This window comes from Thermobia domestica, chromosome 18, assembly GCF_964235325.1.
Source record: "Thermobia domestica chromosome 18, izTheDome1.hap1.1, whole genome shotgun sequence".
NCBI lineage: Eukaryota > Metazoa > Arthropoda > Insecta > Zygentoma > Lepismatidae > Thermobia > Thermobia domestica.
The window spans coordinates 141196418-141218650 of NC_137471.1; the positions used below are offsets into that span (position 1 = coordinate 141196418).

The 22233-nt window shown below is 33.6% G+C and overlaps 1 protein-coding gene across 6 annotated transcripts in view; it reads right to left on the reverse strand.

Moving 5' to 3' along the window:
* Positions 1-22233, reverse strand: part of LOC145674980 (putative Na(+)/H(+) antiporter nhx-9) — a 148893-nt gene that overhangs the window by 68005 nt on the left and 58655 nt on the right. For all 6 annotated transcript variants that reach the window (XM_081745308.1, XM_081745307.1, XM_081745306.1 and 3 more), the window contains exons 4-8: positions 16981-17198; positions 12757-12959; positions 8278-8367; positions 4474-4544; positions 1800-2012 (exon numbers count right to left, since the gene is read on the reverse strand). In XM_081745308.1, the coding sequence (XP_081601434.1) occupies positions 1800-2012; positions 4474-4544; positions 8278-8367; positions 12757-12959; positions 16981-17198 (795 nt within the window). The remainder of the gene's footprint in view (positions 1-1799; positions 2013-4473; positions 4545-8277; positions 8368-12756; positions 12960-16980; positions 17199-22233) is intronic.

A 22233-nucleotide genomic window follows, 5' to 3' on the forward strand; every position in this document is an offset into this window, starting at 1 on the left:
ATTTAAGAGATATAGCCCCGAACAATTACATAAGGTCAGCATATTATGCTTTTTTTTCAAAGCACTACAGAATATGAACTAATATTTTGGAGTAAAATTAACTACATAAGTGAAGTTCTACTATTACAAAAAAGTTATTATAATAATCAGTGGTGCATCATAGAAAGAACATTGTAAACCTTTGTTCTGTAAGTTGAAAATTATGACTGTTTTCAATTTGTATATATAAGGTTTGAGTATATGTAAAACAAAATATGTCAGATACGCAGGGTAGACAAGATCTTCACCCATATAATACGAGATCTACTAAACAAGTTGATATATCGTACAGCAGACTATCAAAAATAAAAAAAATAGCTATACAATACAAGGTATAAAATTCATAGACAAGTTACCAATACACACGCAAAATTTACCGACTATTTAATTTAAAGATAAAGTGTATGATTGGTTAGTTGCTGTACCTTATTATGATGCTAAGAAGTCTGAGGAAAATAAACGTAGGTGTAGGCAAAGAGGAATTTGCTTGTATATTTTCATTTGATGTTGTGTATTGTCTGTACTGAGACTCAATGACGATAAAATATTCTATTCTATTCTATTCTAATAAATTGTGGGACTTTTCATGCTTTAGTATAGCTACACACACCGTATATGTTAAAACTAGATTTCCCAGGAAAAATTGCATATTTTCCTTCCACTTGTTCTTTTCTTAGTAGCTTCTAAACGGACTTGTCAACATTAGTAAAATTTTCGGAACCGTACTCAGAATTACATTTCCTTTCATCGGAAAGTAAATAATTTAGGTAAGAGAGTTCTTTGCTTTTCACAATATTACCAACAACCAGAAAAAGCAGGGATAGGGTAATGAGAATTCATAAAACTAATGGTAGTTTAGGAAAAAGGTAGATTTCCGAAGTAAGGAAAATTCGAAATATACAAATTAACTTGATGTCATGAAGCCAAAAGCATCTTGTCTTTATTTAAAAAAAAAAAAAAAAATCAAGAATCAAACATAAGTGCTTCTTTACATTAAAGTAATCTACACACATTCTGAACTTTTCTTATCTTGAGTGTATACCTTGCCGTTTGTCTTCCCCTCTTGAAGACGAGAGCAATGAATGAAAGCTTTGTCATTCTCTACAGAATTCCGGATATTAAGTTAAAACTGTAAAAGGGCTTATCCAGTTGCAATTATGTGAACAGATTTTGGAGGAGATGGTTGAAATTCAGCTCAAATGTAGAACAGACTATGTAGATTCTACATTCACAAAAGAAATTGTCCTAAAGTGGATAGAACATATTTAAAAAATCACGGAACATGAATTAAAATCAACGGAAAACCAATGAAAAAATGAAGTTGTCCACATAAGAGATGGTTAATTGAAAGCTGATTGCAAAGACGTAATGAAGAGCTTAAAAACGATGTATAGCACGTAATGTAAATATGAATAGAACATTGTCAAAAGTCAAAGTTGCTTGAGTAAAATCAATAATAATGATAAAGTAAATGCATCTTCTGCGAATTACCCAGGGCGCCTCATGCGAAGATTACGTGCTTGAAATTTCTCACATCTAGATTTGGAATTTCCAGACTCGATTTAGCACGCAACGTGACTTTTGACTTGATCACGTGACACAATCTGGTCCTTTTGGCAAACCGGAAAGCCCCTTTACGTTGGTTTAGTTTTTTCTAATTTCTAACTTGTTCAGGAACTTAAAAACAAAGAAAACGAAAGTATGAAATGAATTACGACTCAATTCAACTCTTTATTAAATGTAAGAATAAGTTGATTTACCTTCCATTAAGATTTCCTGAAGTGTAATTACGGAAGAGAGCAGACATGGATTCTGTTCCGGTCATGTTACCAAGATTGGAAGCGTTCCTTCTCATGATGTCAAGAGCATCTTTCATGGCGAGTTTTGAATACGTCTCTAAAATCTTTGGTTCTGCCCCCTTGTAATCTCGGATTAGCCAAGGACGAATAAATTTGTTGTTGAAGCGTTTAAACCTGAAAATTGCAAACAAAATATTATCATTGTCACCACTTATTAACACCAATAAAGCAAAATTAATTTTTTAAAAAAAGTATTATTTTTACCAACATACGTAATATGATTTGTGATTATCTTTCATCTTGCTACTTATGTGGTTATACCCTGCCACGGTTTCCCTCATTAATTATTTTCTTGGTTCTGCAGAATACTGGGCTAAAGTGCTTTTAAATCTGGAAATATTTTATTAAAAATGATGTTGGTTTAGCTTAAACTTGGTCTAACTTCTGCTCCCACAGCGTTCATTACAGTTTTTACCTATAATAAACTCTAAAATAAACTGGATTCTTACTGTTTATTTGAAATAACAGAGTAACAAAATTCCAAAATTAAATTTCGTAACTTTTTCGAGATCTTTTCTTTACCAAACCATGAAATTTCATAACATTCGAAAACTAATAACTGTACCTAATATTCTTAAGCACTTATCTTTATTTTATCGTTACTTTTAAAGACTGTTCCCTGGAGGAAAAAACTTCTCATATCACTTTCAGTATATTCACTGTATATAGTTCGTCTTGTTCGGTAACCATTTGCAAACACTCATAAATTCACTAATCTTAAAATTACATATCTAAATACACATAAATTGACAAATTCTTAGCGATCCTTTGAAAACTCACACTGACTGTAAACGGTTGTACTGATGAATTCTGACTCTCTTTTAAGTTAGCTTTTCTTTTTTTTTTTTTTTCTTTTTTTTTCCGTCGATCTTCTGAAATGTTTCAACTACCTTTTCAGTCTGTTGTAACAATCTCTTTTTCTTTTCCTTCAACTCCTTAAAGTATTCTGTTTCTATCTTTGTTTTGTTTTGTTTTTCGTGTTTCTCACTGAATTTTTCATGCATACGATAGATGCGTGCTTTGCGTGCGATTTGGTAGCGTCTAAAGCCGATTATAGACATCTTTGGCGGTGAATTTTCACGCCTTATGAACAAAATTTTCCAATCACTACTTATATTTGTACTGATTTAAAAAATAATAATAATAATCGTGACCCAAAAGCTAAATTTCGTGACTTTTTCTTGACTTTCATGACCGTTTTCTGATTTCGTGACTTGTGACCGATACACATCCTGAATAAGAAGGAAAGAAATCTCTTCAATTCAATTTACATTAAAAAGAAGCTTTGGCATGCTCTTTTTACTTATCTATTTATTCACAAGATCCAAATAAAAGATTGTATCAACTCTGAACAAAATTCTTCTGATTGTTTTTGGACTCCGCTCCTTCAACCACTCTTTTAAATAGAGTAAGCTTTGTTCAACATCTCTATTCCCGAAGAAGTTAGCTAAAACTAACGAATGTACGGATCAGATTGTTCTGGATGAAACAAGAAGAATGCATTAACAGGTATTTTGCAATGGTTTATCAGTAGAGACCGAATGTTAGGCAAAATGCCTATTCCTTAATATTAAGGATATGATCAAAAATAACGTTTTAAAGTTTATATGAGGGGTTATAGTTACGATTTAAGCCAATTTTATTTTGCCTATTTTGCCTATTTCACCCCTTACTGCCTAAATAATTGTTTTAGTGCCTAATGTTGCTTATTCTATGCATTTTCTTTAAAATAAACCTTCATTAGGAAGATATATAACTTATACAATATCAATAACACACACGCACACAAACACACATATATATATATATATATATATATATATATATATAAGGTGTTTGTAAACACAAAAACGTGGTACGTTAGAATATATATACCGTAAAGTAAAAGAAGACATTAGCAAATAGATATGTTTCTATATTCTTTGAACATTATCTGTGACTTTAATCTATTTTTTAATCGTATTGACTATTTATCTCAGTTATTTCCTATTACTTTTTGTGCCTATTTTACTGCCTATTTTGTACATTTTAAGTGCCTATTTGCCTGCCTATTTCCCAGGTTTTTAGTGCCTAAACATCCGGTCTCTATTTATCAGTATAATAAAAATATCTTCATAACAAGAAAATTAGGAAAACAAAAATGGATCAAAAGATTGCGATCCTGGCCAATAATTAGTTATTGGATCAGGGATCACAAAATTTTTGAACGGCCCTTAAATCGAGTTTTCGTATTTTTTACGGAATAAGCACATCATCCTGAGTTAAGTGATAGTTTGGGTTTGGCTACACTGCATATAGTTCTCCAGATATAAGGCGTACAAGAAACTTTTGATTGAAATATATTGGATCTTTTTGATTCAAAAAAAAAAAAAAAAAAATACATTCAAAGTAAATGCAACTCAATCTTATCATCTAATCCTTGCAACAATAATCAAATATTTATTGAAGCAAATCATAATCTAGCATTAGATCACCAAGCAATGCGTGACTAATTTTTATTTGTCCTAAAATTTTAATTTTAAATTTTCAGATTTTTTTAAAAAATCGCTTTTACATATTAAATAAACAAACTTACCTATCTCTCACATGGTAGTTTCCATGGCGTCCGAGAATATCTTCAAGTCCAGCCATCAAGTGGTCCATAAACTGAAAAAGAATTAGGAGAATTAATTACTTTTTACGAAATATGCAGTTGACTGTGACAAAGTAGTTTTCGGCTCAATACTCATTAGGAGTTTTATAAGTGTAAACCCATGGTTATTTATTCCATTCATAAGATAGAGCTAAATTAATATTTTATTGGACTAGTTGGACTGCCTGTTCTTCGCACGAGAAAAATAAATTTATGGAAAACATTTTTAGTAACAAAGTTCGAAAATTCATTTCAAGCGCTGTAGTCCTCATTCTTTGTTAAAAGTATCAACGCTCTTTTCCTCCTTAGGATGCTATGTCAATCAAACTGCAATAATATAGAACCCATGTCTACCCAACTGCTAGCTATTTTCGAAAATTGATTTTTTACAAGGTTGAACCTTTCGTTAACTTTGTCATTATAACTAACTAACTAACTAACTCAATGGCCTACGGAACCAAGAGGTTCAACGCTACGTTTACAAAACCTCTCCACTGACTTCTATCCTTAACAAACTGGATCCAGTTTCTACTTTTTCTTCTTATTTCTGCGAGATCCATTTTAATATTGTCCTTCAATCTGTGCCTAGGTTTTCCGAATGATCGTTTTCTGATTGGACTTCTAGTTAAGACTTTGAAAGCGTTTCTACTTTCTTTCATGCTGGCTACATGATCCGCCCTCCTGAGCCTCCTAGATTTGATGACTCTAATAATGTTTGGTAAACCCTATAAATCATGTAGTTCCTCGTTATAAAGTTTCCGCCATTCCTCATTGCAGTTTCTCTTGGGTCCGAATATTCATATAATTTTGTGATTATATGAATACAAAATGAGAAATTTAAAGTATTGCAGAAACTGCTCCCTTCCTGAAAGTGTGCCAATATATTTTTAATAGAAGTTTATATACCAAATTTCACCTGCCTAATTTGACAGGTTCTTGATATACACCACTTTTGTCATAAATTTTGAATGCCTCTCTCTCTTTCTTTCTCTCTCTCAGGGAACGCACTTCATAAATATTTAATAGTTTACTTTCTCTTTCCTACAGTTTCCTACATATATACCAAGCCAATGTAGTTGGTTTTTGTACAGGACAACATATAAACGAGCAAATATTCAATTTTATACAAGATTGTAATTAACTGACCCCTACTAGCTTTGCTATCCTAAGTAACTTGAAATAGAAATGCATTTCACTGAACAAACAACGCTTATTTTAAACAAGAATTTTATGTATAATTCAATAAATTGATCAAAAGATTGTGATCTTGGCCAATAATTAGTTTTCGGATAAGGAAAATTTTTGAATGGCCCCTAAATCGTGTTTTCGTATTTTCTATGGAATAAGCACATCATACTGAATTAAGTGATAGTTTGGGTTTGGCTACATTATATGTAATTCTTCGGATATAAGGCCTGCAAGAAAATTTTTGATTGAAGTATATGGGATCTTTTGATCCGAAAATAATAATGTGTAACAGTTTCTCCAACTAACTGAACATATTGGCTTCATCGGAAACTATTTCTGAGTGTCTGATAAAACCAATATGTTCAGTTATTTGGCGAAACTCTTACACAGTTTTTACTTTTTAAATAAACGTTGCTTCGTTCGGTGATTCATATATCTAGTTTAAGATTATAATGTAAAGATAATAACAATAGCGTACACAGAATGTCATCAAACGGGGCTCAAGCACCCAAGTTCAAATCATATCACTTCAAGACATGAGTAATTTTTTTTATATCTACCTTGATATGGTAAGTTGTATATCTTGCAGAAAGGTGAAGGAAGGGTTAAAATTCTATAAACTCCCTTTGTGTACTCCACTAAATAATAAGAATAATTGATGATCATTATTAAAATTGTTTGATCTAAATTTAGCTTGTTTCCTTTTCTGTTGTTATCATATAGGTATAGCACTTGCATTGAAACAAAAACTGAACGCTCACTCTGGTGCGTGTAGCTTTTGGTAGGATCGCAGCTCTCGCCAAGTGAGCAAATACCGTATTCATGAGTTTTCTGGGAGTTCTCCCGTTTCCTGCCCATTTCTTTATTCCACCATTACCATAATCTATCTTATTATCACAGTATTCTTTAGCTTTTGAGCATAATCGTAAAATGTTAAAATAAAAATAAATAAATAATTCATAAAATTAAATAGAGTTTCCAGATTTTTAAACCTTATGCTTAAAGTTATTCTATGGATGAAACTTCTGCGAAACGCAGTACAACACAATTGTTAAATGATGATATATTTAGTCAGTATATTATATTCGTACTTAATATTGAACGAATAACAAGAATACACATTCATTTGCAGATTTTCAGTGCATGCACTTTTCAGCGAAAGTTTTGCCCAGATATAAAATACAAAAATCCCCTCTTTCAAATAACTCTCTACAGATATATTAGCTTTAACTTCCTTGACTTTAATAGAAATATTGCCTATTTTTGTTATTATCCTCCTTCCCTTATACCCGATCATACCTCGTATTTATATTCTATCTTTTCAGGTTATTGTTAACATTACGATTTATTCTTTAGTTACAAAATAATAAATATATAAGCTTTCCTACAAATGTTTATATCATATTTTAATACTCTTGTTTCAGTTTCTTGTTGTGTTCACTCCACCTACTTCGTGGACTATAAAAGTATACATAGTTTACATATACTGCTTACACGGAATTAGAACTGAATGTTCAATTACATATTAACAACTTCACTCATACAAACTATTTGAGAAATAATAGGTTTTCAATGATACTTCTGTTCTCTCTCTCTCTCTCTCTCTCTCTCTCTCTCTCTCTCTCTCTCTCCGCTCTTTCTTTCTTTCTTTCTTTCTTTTTTTCTTTTTCTTCTTTATTTCTTTTTAATTTTTCTTTCTCTTCCTTTCTTCTTTATTTCTTTCTTTTTATTTTTACTTTCTTTCTTTTCATTTCTTTTTCTTTCCTTTCCTTTTATTTCTTTTTCTTTTTTTCTTTCTTTACGAAACTGATATATAAACAGAAATTTTATTTATGCAGAGTTTTCTTTCGCAGTTTACGTACTTGTGGTTTCACCCCAGGGATGTCCCTGGTATTTGCTTTCTGAGACTAAACCAACCTCCTGCCTAGGTGAAAAAAATCTTTCTACATTCACCGGGGATTGAACATGGATCGCTGAACTGGCAGTTGGACACTATTGACTAAGCTACATGCTAAGCCATCTAAACTTATATAATAACTTAAAAGTAATATTTTTTAAATACGTATTCGATATGTACAATCAGCGACAAAAGTTCTTTCTGTTTGATATAATCAGTTTCGTAAATAATTTCAGAATGGACGGGTAATTTGAGTACAGTTTTCAGTAAATTAAAAACAATGTAATTTTCTGTACATTCCAGCCATACCACCGTTGTACATTCCAGCGATATCACCGTTATTCCCAAAATAAATTTGACCAAACGAAAAGAACTTTTATCGCTGACTACTAGCAAACTGTTGTAGCCTTTTTTCAGTTTCTTTATTCGTAAGATATATACTTGGTAAATTTCCCTGATTTTCCCCTGAGTATTTACTGTATAAGTATCCCTGACTTTACTGAACAAATGTGATTTCCCTGACTTTCTAGGTCTGTAGAAATCCTGACTTATTTTTGTTATTAGTATTTATATTTTGTTAAATAATAAATGTATTCCTATACTTCCAAACTATTGCTCAGCTTATCATATAATGTTATTTTAGTTGGTTCAATGGCACTTACTCTTTCGTGAATTCTTTCGTTCATGGTGGGCTTTCGTTTCTCCGCTCTTTTTACATTTAGAATCTTTACTAAAGGTTTGATTGTTATACCCTGAAAGAAATAAAAAATCGAATCAAAATTAATTATTTGCATTGACAATTTAAAGCATTAATTAATTATATCGTGTAACTAATTTATTACTGACACTCTTATTGCAGGAGAATTCTTATTTAAGAACATTGTGAATATTTCTCTTACACATAATATATTTTTATGACCTAAGATATGCTTTGTCCGTTTTGAGTATATTGTAATGTACCACGTGCTTGTGTTTACAAACATTCTACACGTGCTCCTGTTTATAAACAACAACCAGTACACTTTACTATGGAACACTACGATTGCAGGCGACGGAGACAACAGCGACAGCATCAGTCACATGACGACCAGAGAACAGCAGCGCCATCATCTCACCTGGAGCGCCTATATAAACAAGAGGATTCCATGGACAGCTATCAGTCTTGTCTAATCAATCCTTCCTTTAGCTTGCTTGGAGCTTTAGGAAATACCGAACCCAAGCCTCTCTTTTGGTTCGGAACTCTAGGCTCTCCTTCCTCTCCCTTAGCTTGCTTCGGAGCTCTGTCGGTACTCCTAACCCCAGTCACTTAACTTGCTTCGGAGTTCTATAACTTTCAACCGCCATCTCTGCTTGCATCGGAGCATTGACAATTCCTAATCCACTCCTCTTAGCTTGCTGCGGAGTCTGTGCAGATCACTGCCTTAAGCTGCTGGGGCTTTGGATCACCTTTCTCTACCTTGTTTTTGAGAAATTACATTATTGTCTATTCTTGTAGAATATTGTTTATAGAAGATTTTTATGATAAAACCGGTAGTGGGAGTCGATTCCGGACTATAATTCACTCTACCAAAGCTCATCTACCCCTATGCAAGGAAAGCTTTACAATATACAAGTGAGTCTAGTTTCACAGGTGAAACTACAGTAGGCTTTCAAACTATTTGAATTCATTACTGAAGCTGGAAGTACTACATCTATAACTTCTATTAGAATAGAGGGATAAGAGCAGGTAAATATGTTCCTTCATATCATAGAATATGTTCCTCCATATCATAGAATATGTTCCTCCATATCATAGAATATGTTCCTCCATATCATAGAATATGTTCCTTCATATCATAGAATACGTTCCTCCATATCATAGAATATGTTCCTCCATATCATAGAATATGTTCCTCCATATCATAGAATATGTTCCTTCATATCATAGAATACGTTCCTCCATATCATAGAATACGTTCCTTCATATCATAGAATATGTTCCTCCATATCATACGTTAAATCCATATCAAAAAAGCCAGTATTCCATATCTCTCGTTGCTTTCGTTCTATGGAGATTCAATATTGAAACCGAGTACCATACAATTTCAGCCACTTCCGATTTTAGCTGAAGGATGCCGATCAAAGGTAGTTGCTTGTCTTTTAAACGCTAAATTGATTCCAAAATGCTGCTTGCCGCCACCTATTAATGTATTTGTTGTTGGGTTATCATCATTCAAACCAGAATTGGTTAATTTCTACCATATTCGGTTTGAATAGAAGGTGAACGGAGGAAATGAAACCTTTTCTTCGGACGCTGAATCGATTTTAAAGGACCACTTATCACTAGGTTTTACCGTTTTTGCTCAATGGTGATCAGTCTTAAAACCAGAAATAGTTAATTTCTATTACTTGTAGTTTGAATAAAGAATTAACGGAGTAGAAGGGATGTTTTGATGGGAAGCTGAAAAGATAACAGGAAATCGTTTATCGCTACGTCTTACCACTTTTGAGCTATGAAGATCAACATTAAAACCGGAAGTAGTAGTTACATTCTACGAGTTGAGTAAGGATAGAATAGTTTTTCTTCTGTATTTTTTGTAAAAAAAAATATTAAATTAATAAATAAATTACAAAAATAATGATAAAAGAGAGAGCTTTAAAATATTACGGGGCCATGTCAAAAACTACTGTCTCAGCATTCCTGCAAAGAGGTTGAAAGGTTAGAAAAAAGCAGAAATAACAAGAAGAAGGTGAAATAAGTAGGAAAAGAACATAGACAAAAGAAAATTTAATTTGCCCTTTAATAAGCACATAACAATTGGCCAGAACAAGGGAAAGTAGAGGCTGAAAACAAGTGAATTTCTATCACTTCCGATTTTAATAGAAGGTGAAGATGGAACCTTTTTTGGAAATGTGAATCGATTCCAAAAACCCACTCTTCGCCACTGTTACACATTCGTCATATTTTCTGTACGGCGAACAGCGCTGAATCCGGATATAATAAATTTATACTACTTCCGATTTGAATAGAGGTCAAGGAATGAGACGCAACCTATTTTTTGGGACGCTGAATCGTTTGATATCTCTTACAGTTTTGCTGTGATACCTGTAGACCGACGAACGTAGCCGCTTTATAAGACTTCCGATATTGATGCATAGCATAGTTAGGCAGACTAAACATTTTGACGTTTTCGAGTATATAAAATACAAGCACGTATGGATTTCAGAAAACCAGGTCGAACTGGATGAAATATTGTGTCATCAAAGAAGTGTTAGTTTATGAGACCAATATTCATAGCGGTCTTAAAATTAAGAATAATCATTGGTAACACGTGGTGTTAATCTATGAATCCTATAAGTCAGTATTCTGTAATAACTGTTAAACTCCCATCATTGGTTTACACATAATAATCCCTTGTGTATTGTAACTCTACCATGTGTGTTAATTTTGTTATTACTGCTTACCTCTCCTATATTTGTATACAAACACAATCGGATCCAGTGTGGTACATAAGGAAAGGTATTGAAGATACGTTCCCCTTTCTTAACCTCTATTCAGCACTTTTATACTAAAAGTCAGTTTATCAAAATTTCAGAAAAGAGAAATACTAAAACATACATACATATAACAAAATATATCATGTTTATAAAATTTTACAACTAAAAAGATTTAAAATTCAATTTTAGATTGAGATTTTTAAAAAATATACTAGGTTCAAAGATTATGTATTTTATTCTAATACATAATTTTGCAATGTGTTAGTGTTTATGGTTAGATAAGATTAATTCTGGTGAAACCAAGGATGTTAAAAAATAGAGGATATGCCGAGACATAAGTAACTGAAGGAAGCCAAAAACAACCGAGCATCGGCACGTCTGATTGGCTAGTATCGTTTCCGTCATCGTCTCGTTGGCTACTTCCATTTCCGCCGTGAATGTTGGCGAAAACATTGCGATCTTATTGGGCAGAGTAATGGTGGGCGAAACTGTGATGTATGGCTTCAAGATTTTGTTGTATAGGCAGATTCTCTATTTTGTAACATCTTTAGACGGAACAGATAACCTTATATATAGGTATATATATTGATGGGCTTCAAATTATGCCAGTATTTTATTTTACTTTTATAGTATTTTATTAATTGTAGAATACCATATCTATTGACAGCATCTTACAAAATGAAGTTACGTAGTAGTTAACATTGCTTGAACTTTCCTACTTTGGAAAATAAACAGGATGTTGAAACTGAAAACTTTAGTAATAGCCACTGATAAGAAAAGCTATCTAAATACGAATATTATTTCCTGCAAAGCTTCAAGCTAATCGCCTATGAATGCATGTAACAGGTAACTTTAATCTAAAGGATGAATAGATGCAGCTCCCTGCCTTACCGAACTTGTACTACGCCACTGACTACATACAGTATTACTTCTAAATAAAGTGTAATTTCAAGTACATGCTTAGCTACCATATCAGATATACAGGGTGTTCCAAAACAACACCGACAACGTTCGGGAGGTGATTCCTGACACTAAGATAATGCGAAATGTATAGACCAACTTGCGTGCACAAATGCTTCCTTTCGGAGTTATAGGCTGCCGAAAACATGAAAAAATGAAGTTTAAAGGTCCTGCAAAGCTATGGGATCTACTGTAATCAGGTTAAGACTTCACTTAGGAACTAATATGTGCTCTATCCAAAAATACATGTTTCAGAATCCTAAGGCACTCACGCAACAATTTTTATAGAGGGAGTTTGGCTACGGGCATAGAATATAATTTGAAGTACTCGCCAACTATCTCTATAAAAATTGTTGCGGAAGTACCGCAAGACTCTGAAACATAGATATTTAGATAGGACACATACTAGTTCCTAAATAAAGTCTTGAACCGACTACGGTAGGTCCCATAATACTGGAGCTATGGACCTTTAAAGTTCATATTTTCATGTTTTCGGCAGCCTATAACTCCGAAAGGAAGTATTTCTGCACCCAGGTTGGTCTATACTTTTCGTTTTATCTTGGTGTCAGGAATCATCTTCCAAATGTTGTCGGTGTTTTGAAACACCCTGTATACAGGAAAACCAAACAAAATAAATTATTTTAATGTTCAATCTGAGCACAGTTGAATTCTGAATCCTACGCCAACTGTAATATGGTTCTTACCTGAAAGAATACTGTGAAATAAATAACTGCAATAGTTGTTGTAGTGAACATAGGCTTTAGGCTAACGTAATGGCACTCAATTAGACGAACCAATGCAAACGCTACAGCGCCTCGCAATCCACCGTAAGACATCACAAATTTGTCCACTTTGTTTAACTTATGAAGCCTGAAGCGATTAGCGATTGCTGTGAGAATAATAATGCCTGCAAAATAATAATAGAAGTGAGTAGAATATTTTTTATTGTCATTGCTGAAATACAAAAAGGTCAACATTTACATAAATATACTGTATGTACAGAAATCAGAGTACTCTGTTACTAAGCCACTGAGTCTTCTGAACTGATTTATAAAGTTCAGTTACGTGTTACAATAACAGATACATTTGAACTTAACTCACAAAGAATGAATCTTATTAGAAATAAAAATAAATATTGGAACAGTTCTATATCTTTATTACATCTATTAATCACAAATTAGGGGAAAACTCTTAGAAAAGTAAGATTTGTTTTTAAGTTTAGACGCAAATTGTAAGAATTCAGTAGGAGCGGCTCTATCGTATGTATAACACGTGCATTTGTACGGGAGTACAAAGTATTCAAAATTGTAATATATGAAACTCATATTATTTAAAATAAATATTTCTTGTTGAAACCAGTCTCCATGACGATGTTAGTCAAATGTATTTATCTTTCCCTGTATTTGTATATTACATCCATAAATCATGTTTACGTTGCATTTGTTTAAGGTCGCGTGAGCAGTGTTAAAGCAAATGGTTGATGGTTATCAAGTACGTGATTTAAAAAAAAGTACTCAATTCTCTGATAGTAACAAACACTTGTTTCATTTACCTATTTATCGCAGTTTGGATATGAAAACTAGTCTTGTCTTTATCTTAAGAAAGTTTCTTATTGCTTAAATTGAAAACAAACCCCTCTTTTAGTATTGACGACAAAAACAACAAATAAAAAAAGGGTTGTTCCATTGATCACAACTTGATATTGTAACATATAATAACCATTATCATCTTCCCTTTGCAAGTGTGTAAGCTTTATCCAGAGGCACATCCCACGGGGTAAAGCTCACACGGGGAAGATTCATCATGTCTGCACCTTAAAAAAAAAAAAAAAAAAAAAAAAAAAAAAAAAAAACAACTTCTTACCATACTTTTGTACACTTTTTCAATAAAACTATACTTGTTTAACAGAGAAATGATTGATGTAGCATGAAAATTTGATCTTAAACTTCATCTGTACTCTTTCTCTTATAAAAACAATCTAGTTCTATATTTTTTTTTCTGAAAATATAGGAGGAAGTATTCTACAATTATTTATCCTCTGTATCCGCTCAGCCATACACAGACGGGGTGCCAGGTAACCCCAAAATAAATATAAGGCGTGAAAAAGCTACTAAAAATTAAATTCAACAAAATGTCGCTAACACAATATGTAGTAGATTATGATTTCAACGTAGAATACAGAAAAGCAGAGCACACAAAAGCGTTCAATACGATATGACTTCTGTAGGTAAATAAATACCGGGTCGCGTGTCATAGCACCCCTTTCTGTGTTTCGAAGGTTAAGATTAATCCTTTCTGGAAAGAGTAACAGATAATAATGATATTGCAGGGGGCAGCAAATGATGCTATTGTATTGGGCAGTAGAGGAAAGTGGGTGAATACCGCGCATCAAAGTTTCTCTTTTATATCGCAGAGAATGATATTTGTAATCAGTGGCGGCGATTGGACGTTAAAAGTGGGGGGGGGGGGGCAATGCATGATCTGAATATTTGTATATCATTGTTAGTTTCCCTGGTTATTTCTAACACTTTGTTTGACGAAAGGTTGTATAACTAATAGGATACTATCTTTTTCGGTTAAAATACCGTATATCGCATTTCATATTTTATTAAGTAAATAGACAAGAGCAACGCAAGTAGGTACTACCCCTTTGTACTCTTAAACAACGAAGTTGTCAGAAGAGATTTGATTCCATGCTCATGAACATCTTAAAATTTTGTCTGGAAAATTGTGTAATCAGATTATTTAATAACAAATTTACAAAACAAATAAATAGAAAAAATAATATTAAACATAGTAATGAATAACGAGTCCTGTTTTGTAGAAGTTATATTGAAACTGGGGATTAATGAACAACTTAATTTTTAATTCCACACATGCAATTAAATGTATGTTATTACTCTTAGAAAATGAAAGACAGTACATACTACAAGCATATGCTACGACATTTAAAGCAATATTTGCTTTTGTAGCTTCCCGAAATATGTTCGTTGCCATTAGGTGCATTTTTCACTTTCTTGGAACACATTAAAACACAATAATACTTAGAATCACTCCATCACTCCACTAGAAAATAACCCTAAAACCTAGAATTGTGTTGAATTCACTAAATTTCATTGTATATACACTCGTGCACCCCTAAACACACCACTCACTCGTATATTACACTACAAAACAATGAAAAAGGTAGAAGTTGTTTCTTATTACGCTCTTTTTAATCAATATTCCCGACTTTACAAAGAAGAGAAGACATTTTAGGAACTGTCAGTTTATGTGCAATTAAAGAATACCTTTTTTTTTTTTTCAAAACGTTCTCTCAGTTAGTTTTAAAACGGCTGACTAACATATCGAGCCCTTGTAAGAAAGGGGTATAGAAGCAAACCTGCTAAATCCAATTTCGAATTTTATCTGGTAACGAAGAAAAAATGACGCCCTCATGTTTTCAGATTTTTTTTTATTTTATTTTATTTTATTTTTTATTTATTTTTTTTTTTTTTTTGTTTAGTGGTTGATTTCACTCATTTGTATTAAGTAGTGACCACTAAACAAAAAACTGTTCAACAATTCTGAAACAAAAGGGCGTCACTTCTTCGTTTCCTGAAAAAAATTGAAAAATGGATTTAACAAGTTTTGCTTCTATATCCCTGAATGCTGGAATTGTTGTGCTCCAATAGGTCATTTTTGGGTTATTTTCCGTGGCAATTAAAACGCAATTCTTGTAGCTTTCTTAACTTCACAGGAAGAAAACCAATACGTACTCACGCAACGGCAAATATTACATGGCACCATTTTTTTTTCTATGAAACAGTAATACATACGAAAACTTTAACTTCCAAATGAAATTATATACATTAACGGGTTACTTCAAAAAAGTGGGGGGCAACTGTCCCCCTTTGCCCCCCCCTAATCGCCGCCCATGTTTGTAATGGCAAGTGACAGGTAGCGAACAAGGAGTGAAACAACACAGTTGGATATGCGCGCCACAACTGCGCACTACATGTCGAAAGACAAAGCGTGAATGTGTTTATAATTTGAGCAGAGACATTAAAACGTGGTGTGTTAGATGTGTTTTGAAGAAGAAGGAAATTATGTTGCTAAAGTAGGATAGTATGTTCTTTTAAAATATAAAACACCTACGCGACAATAGTAGCATATTCTATTTTCAATTATTTTTGTTTATGTGTGAAGGTGCGTATGGGGTAATGGCGCGCAATGTATTACATTAGCGCGCGGTTTTTCACCTCATTGTTTTTTTTTTTTTTAAGTGACAAAATATACTCAAAATTTTCTTCCCCTCTTATTTACGCAGATGCTGAGAAAGTACGTAAAGAAAACTAAGTGCAAAAGCTGGACAGAAGAAGCATTGTGCAAGTAGATTTGACAATAGTTTGTCTTAATGCTTACAGTAGAACCTATTTCAAGTTTTACTTCAAGTATAGTATTTCACGTTTATCGTCTCTTTTTTCAGTATTTCGTTTATAGTACGTAAGATTATTAAATACATAAATACATAAACATTATATGATTACCCTACGGGGGTGGTGAATACCGCGCATTTGCCTCACTCACTTTTTCACTTGTTTTTTCATAATGTAATGCAGTTGACAAAAGAACTTATTCATACGTTTAAAGTTAGAGAATGTGATTATATTTTCCTGATTTCTTAGTCCTTTTCATCCCAAAACGTCTGTGTAACTCGCGATTAAACCTTAAGTGCGAGGCATTCACCCACTTTCCTCTAAATTGCCTAGGGCTGGCCCTGCAAATGAATTGTAAGTCTACAATGTTAATTGACACAGTAATTTGACTATTTATACAGAAGAGAAAGCTAATCCCCCTTATTTATCCAGAATAAAGGACAAAGAAATAATTTTAAAGAAAAAAACATGAAAAGTGAAATGTTAACACTGATATAAAAAGGCACTTACCAATAGCTCTGTAAACCGAACAGAAGACAATCGTGAGTATAACAAACCAGGTATTCCAGTCGTGATCCTTGGTGACGGTAGCAACGCCAAGGAACATGAAAATAATCGTTTCAGAAGAGCTACTCATCATCTTCATGGCGTATTTAATCGTTGTGTGAGATTTATGGGATATGTTCGCTTCTACATAATTTTTCATTGTGATGCCACAAAATGTTATGCTGAAAGAAAATAAGAAAAACTCTAAAATACTTACACTAAAAATAATCTTATTACAAAATAATTACATTAAAGGTACTAAATAATTAATTACCAGTAAATATTTGGTGTAGTAAAAGCATTATTTTGCCAATAGATGTCTTCAGTGATCTGTATCTCGGGTTGTATAAGTCCGATCGGGTTCAACGAGATGGCGTTCGAACGATGAGATTGCGCACTACAAACACTGTTCAGATAGTTGTTATGAGTTGACTCAGTGTTGTGTGAGCGTGAGTGAAAATGGACACTAGCAAACAGAAAATACGCTATATTTTACAGTTTTTCTTCGATAAAGGTGAAAACGCAAGCCAGGCGGTTGCAAATGTGAATAGTGTCTATTGTCCTGATACTGTAACAGCCAATCACGCGCAATTTTGGTTTCCTCGATTCCGTTCCGGTAATTTTGACGTCAAAGATGCACCACGAACTGGAAGGCCAAGTGTCGAAAATGTCGATAAAATCATGGACACTGTCGCGTCCGACCGTCATGTAAGCACTGTGTCGATTGCCCAAAAGCTAAACATTGCACAAAAAGCCGTGTGGATCCATTTGCATAAGGCTGGATACAAAAAGAAGCTTGACGTATGGGTGGCACACGAGTTAACGCAAAAAAAAAAAAAAAACTCATGGACCGAATTTCCATCTGCGAATAGCTGCTGAATCGCAAAAAAAAAAAATCGACCCATTTCTGAAGCGGTTGGTGACTGGAGAAAAAGTGAATCACTTACGACAACGTCACATGAAAACGGTCGTGGTCGAAGCGCGGTGAGCCGGCACAAACGGTGCCCAAGCCAGGATTGACGGCCAGGAAGGTTTTGCTGTGTGTTTGGTGGGATTGGCAGGAAATTATCTACTATGAGTTGCTCCCCTACGGCCTAATCCTTTAGTCGGAACTGTACTGTCAACAATTGGACCGTCTGGAGGCAGCAATCGCCCAGAAGCCGCCAGCTTTGGCCAATAGGACAGGCATGTGTTAAACCAAGAGAACGCCAGGCCACACAGATCAATAGGGACTCGCCAGAAGCTCCGGGAGCTTGGTTGGGAGGTTCTTATGCATCCACCTTATAGTCCGAACCTGGCACCGAGTGATTACCATCTGTTCCTGTCCATGGCGAACACGTTTGCTGGTGAAAAAGTCGCTTCAAGAGAGGCTTGTGAAAATCGACTGTCTCAATTTTTTGTCACTAAGGACAAGGGCTTCTATGAGAGAGGCATCATGATATTACCTTCCAAATGGCAACACGTTATCGAACAAAACGGCGCATATGTGACCTAAAACGGATCATTCTAACTATGGTAAATCAAGCCTTCAATGTCATGCCAAAATAATGGATTACTTTTTACTACACCAGATATAACAGTTATTAGTAATCTTTAACATTTCGATCGCTGTATGGTTTTCGACATTTCACTAATGAGGAAGGTAATGTTGCTGTTTGTAATGAACTTGTCACAATTTGTATTTCGGAACGTATTTATAATGAACAACACTAAAGTCAAAGAAAACAATAAGCAAATGGATGGTTCGATTCGAAAAATACTACCATTTTAGATTTAAAAGCACCGGTTTCCAAGAACTTTCGTCTCTTTCCTTCTTTTCTCTTATCTGTACTCATAAAGAAGTTGCCGTATTGCCCCAGAACTTTAATACACCCTGTATACTAGGCCTAATAATAAATATCTATTAAGTGATATTATATTCCTTTATTTTGTTTGGATGAAGTACTACAATAAAATAAAATATTTCAGTTTTACGTCGTACTGTTATATATTTTAGGCTAGTGGAGAAGGATGAATAATGAAAGTGTACGAATATGAAGGATTTAGCGGAATGACAATATGAGACAATGGGAGAATCCTGATAAAACCTACAGATACGATGTTGTGCATGACAAACTCACTTGGTGGGGAATCGAACCATGGACTCATAGCATCGAAGGTGAGCGATCTATCATTGAACCATCTTGACCACCCAAAGCAGTACAACATAAATTAGTTAGCTTCATATATATAATGAATAAAATAACAAGTTATAGTGTCACAGTGTGCACTTTATTGTGACAGAGTACACAACATGAAAAAAGCAATTTGAATTTTTGCATGACTAGAAGAAAATAGAAAATGTTCAAGTGTTTTTTGTCGGGTAGAAAGTCATTACTTTCATTTTAGCGTTCTGTTCTACGAAGATTAGTATCTTGCATCCTTACCGTTATACTAACACGCTGATTTAGCAACACTGCGGGTAGTCTATCACCTAAGGATAATATGGATGACTATCTCATAGGAATAAATGGGGAACCGATCTTGGGATCACCTCTTTCAAGGAATTCAATTCCAAACTTCTGACCCTCTACATCCCATCGTTGCCATCGTTGAAAGCGATCCAAGAAGTATTTCTTGAGATTCTGTCTCCCGGACGGACACACAGACAGAAAGAGTAAATAAGACAAAATTCGAATGTAGGTACTGCATAAACCAAAGAAGTTTCGTATTTAATGATTCATTTGTTACTGTTGTACTTAATAATTACAGTTAATTGACGTCACAGCATGTATCTGAAGAATTGCTAAATAAATTCACATTAAACCGCGGTAAATATATTTTTCCACTTCTCTTTTAAAAGTATCAAATCTTCATAAATCAAGAATTTATAAAATGAGAAACTTGTAAATATGAATATTTCTGGTGGCATTCACTTTAAAAGGACTGGTCTTACGCACGAATTTTCATAGAATTTTAACTGAAGTGTGTGATACTTAGCCTACAATTTTAATAACTTTTTTTTGTGTATTTTAACAGTTAATAAAATATTCCACCGTCTCTTACAAAATAGCCTATGTAACTACTAGGCATAACAGATGCAGGTGCAAGTAGTCTTTGGTATGTGATCTAAACAGGCTTGACTCATGCAAAGTTTCAAGATGTAAATACTATAAACATGTGTTATTATATATATATATATATATATATATATATATATATATATATATATATATATATTCGTTATTAAACCTGCACTAAAGTATCTAGGGTTTTAACCTTTACAAAGTTTGTAAACGACTTATTTTTCTTTTATGGTTTGAAATTCGTAAATGCAATTTATTACAAAAGCAGGTTGTCCTCGAACCGCAACAAAATTTCATTCCAGAAACATAGACTAGTTCCATAAGTCTGCGAGAAAAATATAATTTCCATTTGCTTTCACGTGCATAAACTTGTATGGAATGTGCCAAATAACTTTGATATATTCTCCTGGACCACCTACTTAATATGACGTAACAACATGTAACAAAAATCTCCGATTTGATGAATAGACAAAACTAACAAGTGTTTAGTGTCACTACATGTTAGTAAACCGAGGTCACTTCTCAGTTTTATAATGGAGCTTTTTTCATCTAATTAACTGCAAAGGTTTTTATGTTACCGTTATTTCATGTTGTACCTTTGACCCGTTCAGGTGACTCAAGAAAGCGATTGGTCGCAAGTAAATCATTTGAAGAAAAGAAAGAAAAAGTTGTGTATACTTGGTTTAATGAAATTACAATAAAAACACCAACTTGTTTTTCTACTCGATCTGCTAACACTGTTGAACTTTGCGACAGTCATTTGTTTCGAAACAAGACTTGGTTATTATCAAATTCATTGTTAAATTGCGGTTGCACCCAGCATACTGGAGCTGACAGATAGCTATTTTTAATATTATAGTTACGCCGTAGAACATGCGGGAAAATAACAATAATAATAAAGAAAGCAGCTAATGCTTGACAGGTCTTGCTAACGATGTGTCTGTCGTCCTTATCGACTGCTGGAAGAAATATTTTACTCATATGCTGAAGGACACAGTGACAGCTAGTAGAAAAGAGCTTAGAACGACAGTGAAAGGTAGTTGCTTATATGTTGTGTATTAGTTTCCTTATCACTCAAATTAATCTCCTTTTGAAAGGTGAAACCAGTTTTTTTTTTTTTTTTTTTTTTTTTCTATATAAGGTTTTAAAATATAGATGAGAAGTTTTGTTAGAGGGGCCTGACCTTTTGAGTAACACTGAAAGCTATGAAAAATCTTGCTTGCAAGTAAGTACTAGCCAGACCATTTTGCAGTCACAATGTTTATACCACTAAACAAAAAGATCACTTTGCGACACAGTAAACATATAAATATTATTTTGTTTATTTGCACGTCCTTTAGAAATACTAATAAAGTGATATCTACTATTTATTCTTGAATTCACGTTTCTGACTGATCCAACTTCATTCGCCAAATTTAAACAAGTACTCGCCACTGGCGAGCAGGCGAGTGGATATTTCAAGCAAGCTATGAATAATCTACTGTACAATGAAGTCAAAAGAAGGAATAATGTTCGAGATGCCCATCATCTTTCATTATTAGGTTTTACTTTTCTTTCTGAGTCAGAATCAGTGGCATAGGATATGGAGTCCAATAATATCCTCTTTTCCAGGCACTGCCGCATTTAGGTTTGATAAGGCCTTAAGAGTCTTCATCCCAGCGAAATTAAAATACCGCTAATTTTACAGTAATTATGTGATATCTTCAAATAGATAAAAGATAATTGAAATATGGAACAAGAGCCCCCTACACAATATTATTTTGTATGAAGTACCGTTACCACAAGTCACCTAGTGGCTTTCCGTTTTCAGCCGTTTAGAAACGCGAAAGTAAATTTTCAAAATAGCTCGAAATTGAAGGCAGATAAGTGAATCGTGATAACGGTATCTCATGTAAAATAATATTGTCTAGGGCGCTCTTGTTCCACATTTCGATTATATTTTATCTATTTGAAGATATCACATAATTGCTGTAAAATTAGCGGTATTTTAATTTCGCCAGGATGAGGCCTCTTAAGCTATTGAAAGTACTAGTTCACCCAAATCTTGATGTAAAGCATTTATACACCAAGTTTTCTCTTTCAGCGACAAAATGTCACCGTTCTTTATTAGTAGGTTTGAATATATGCTATATGCTAATTTATGGACTTAATG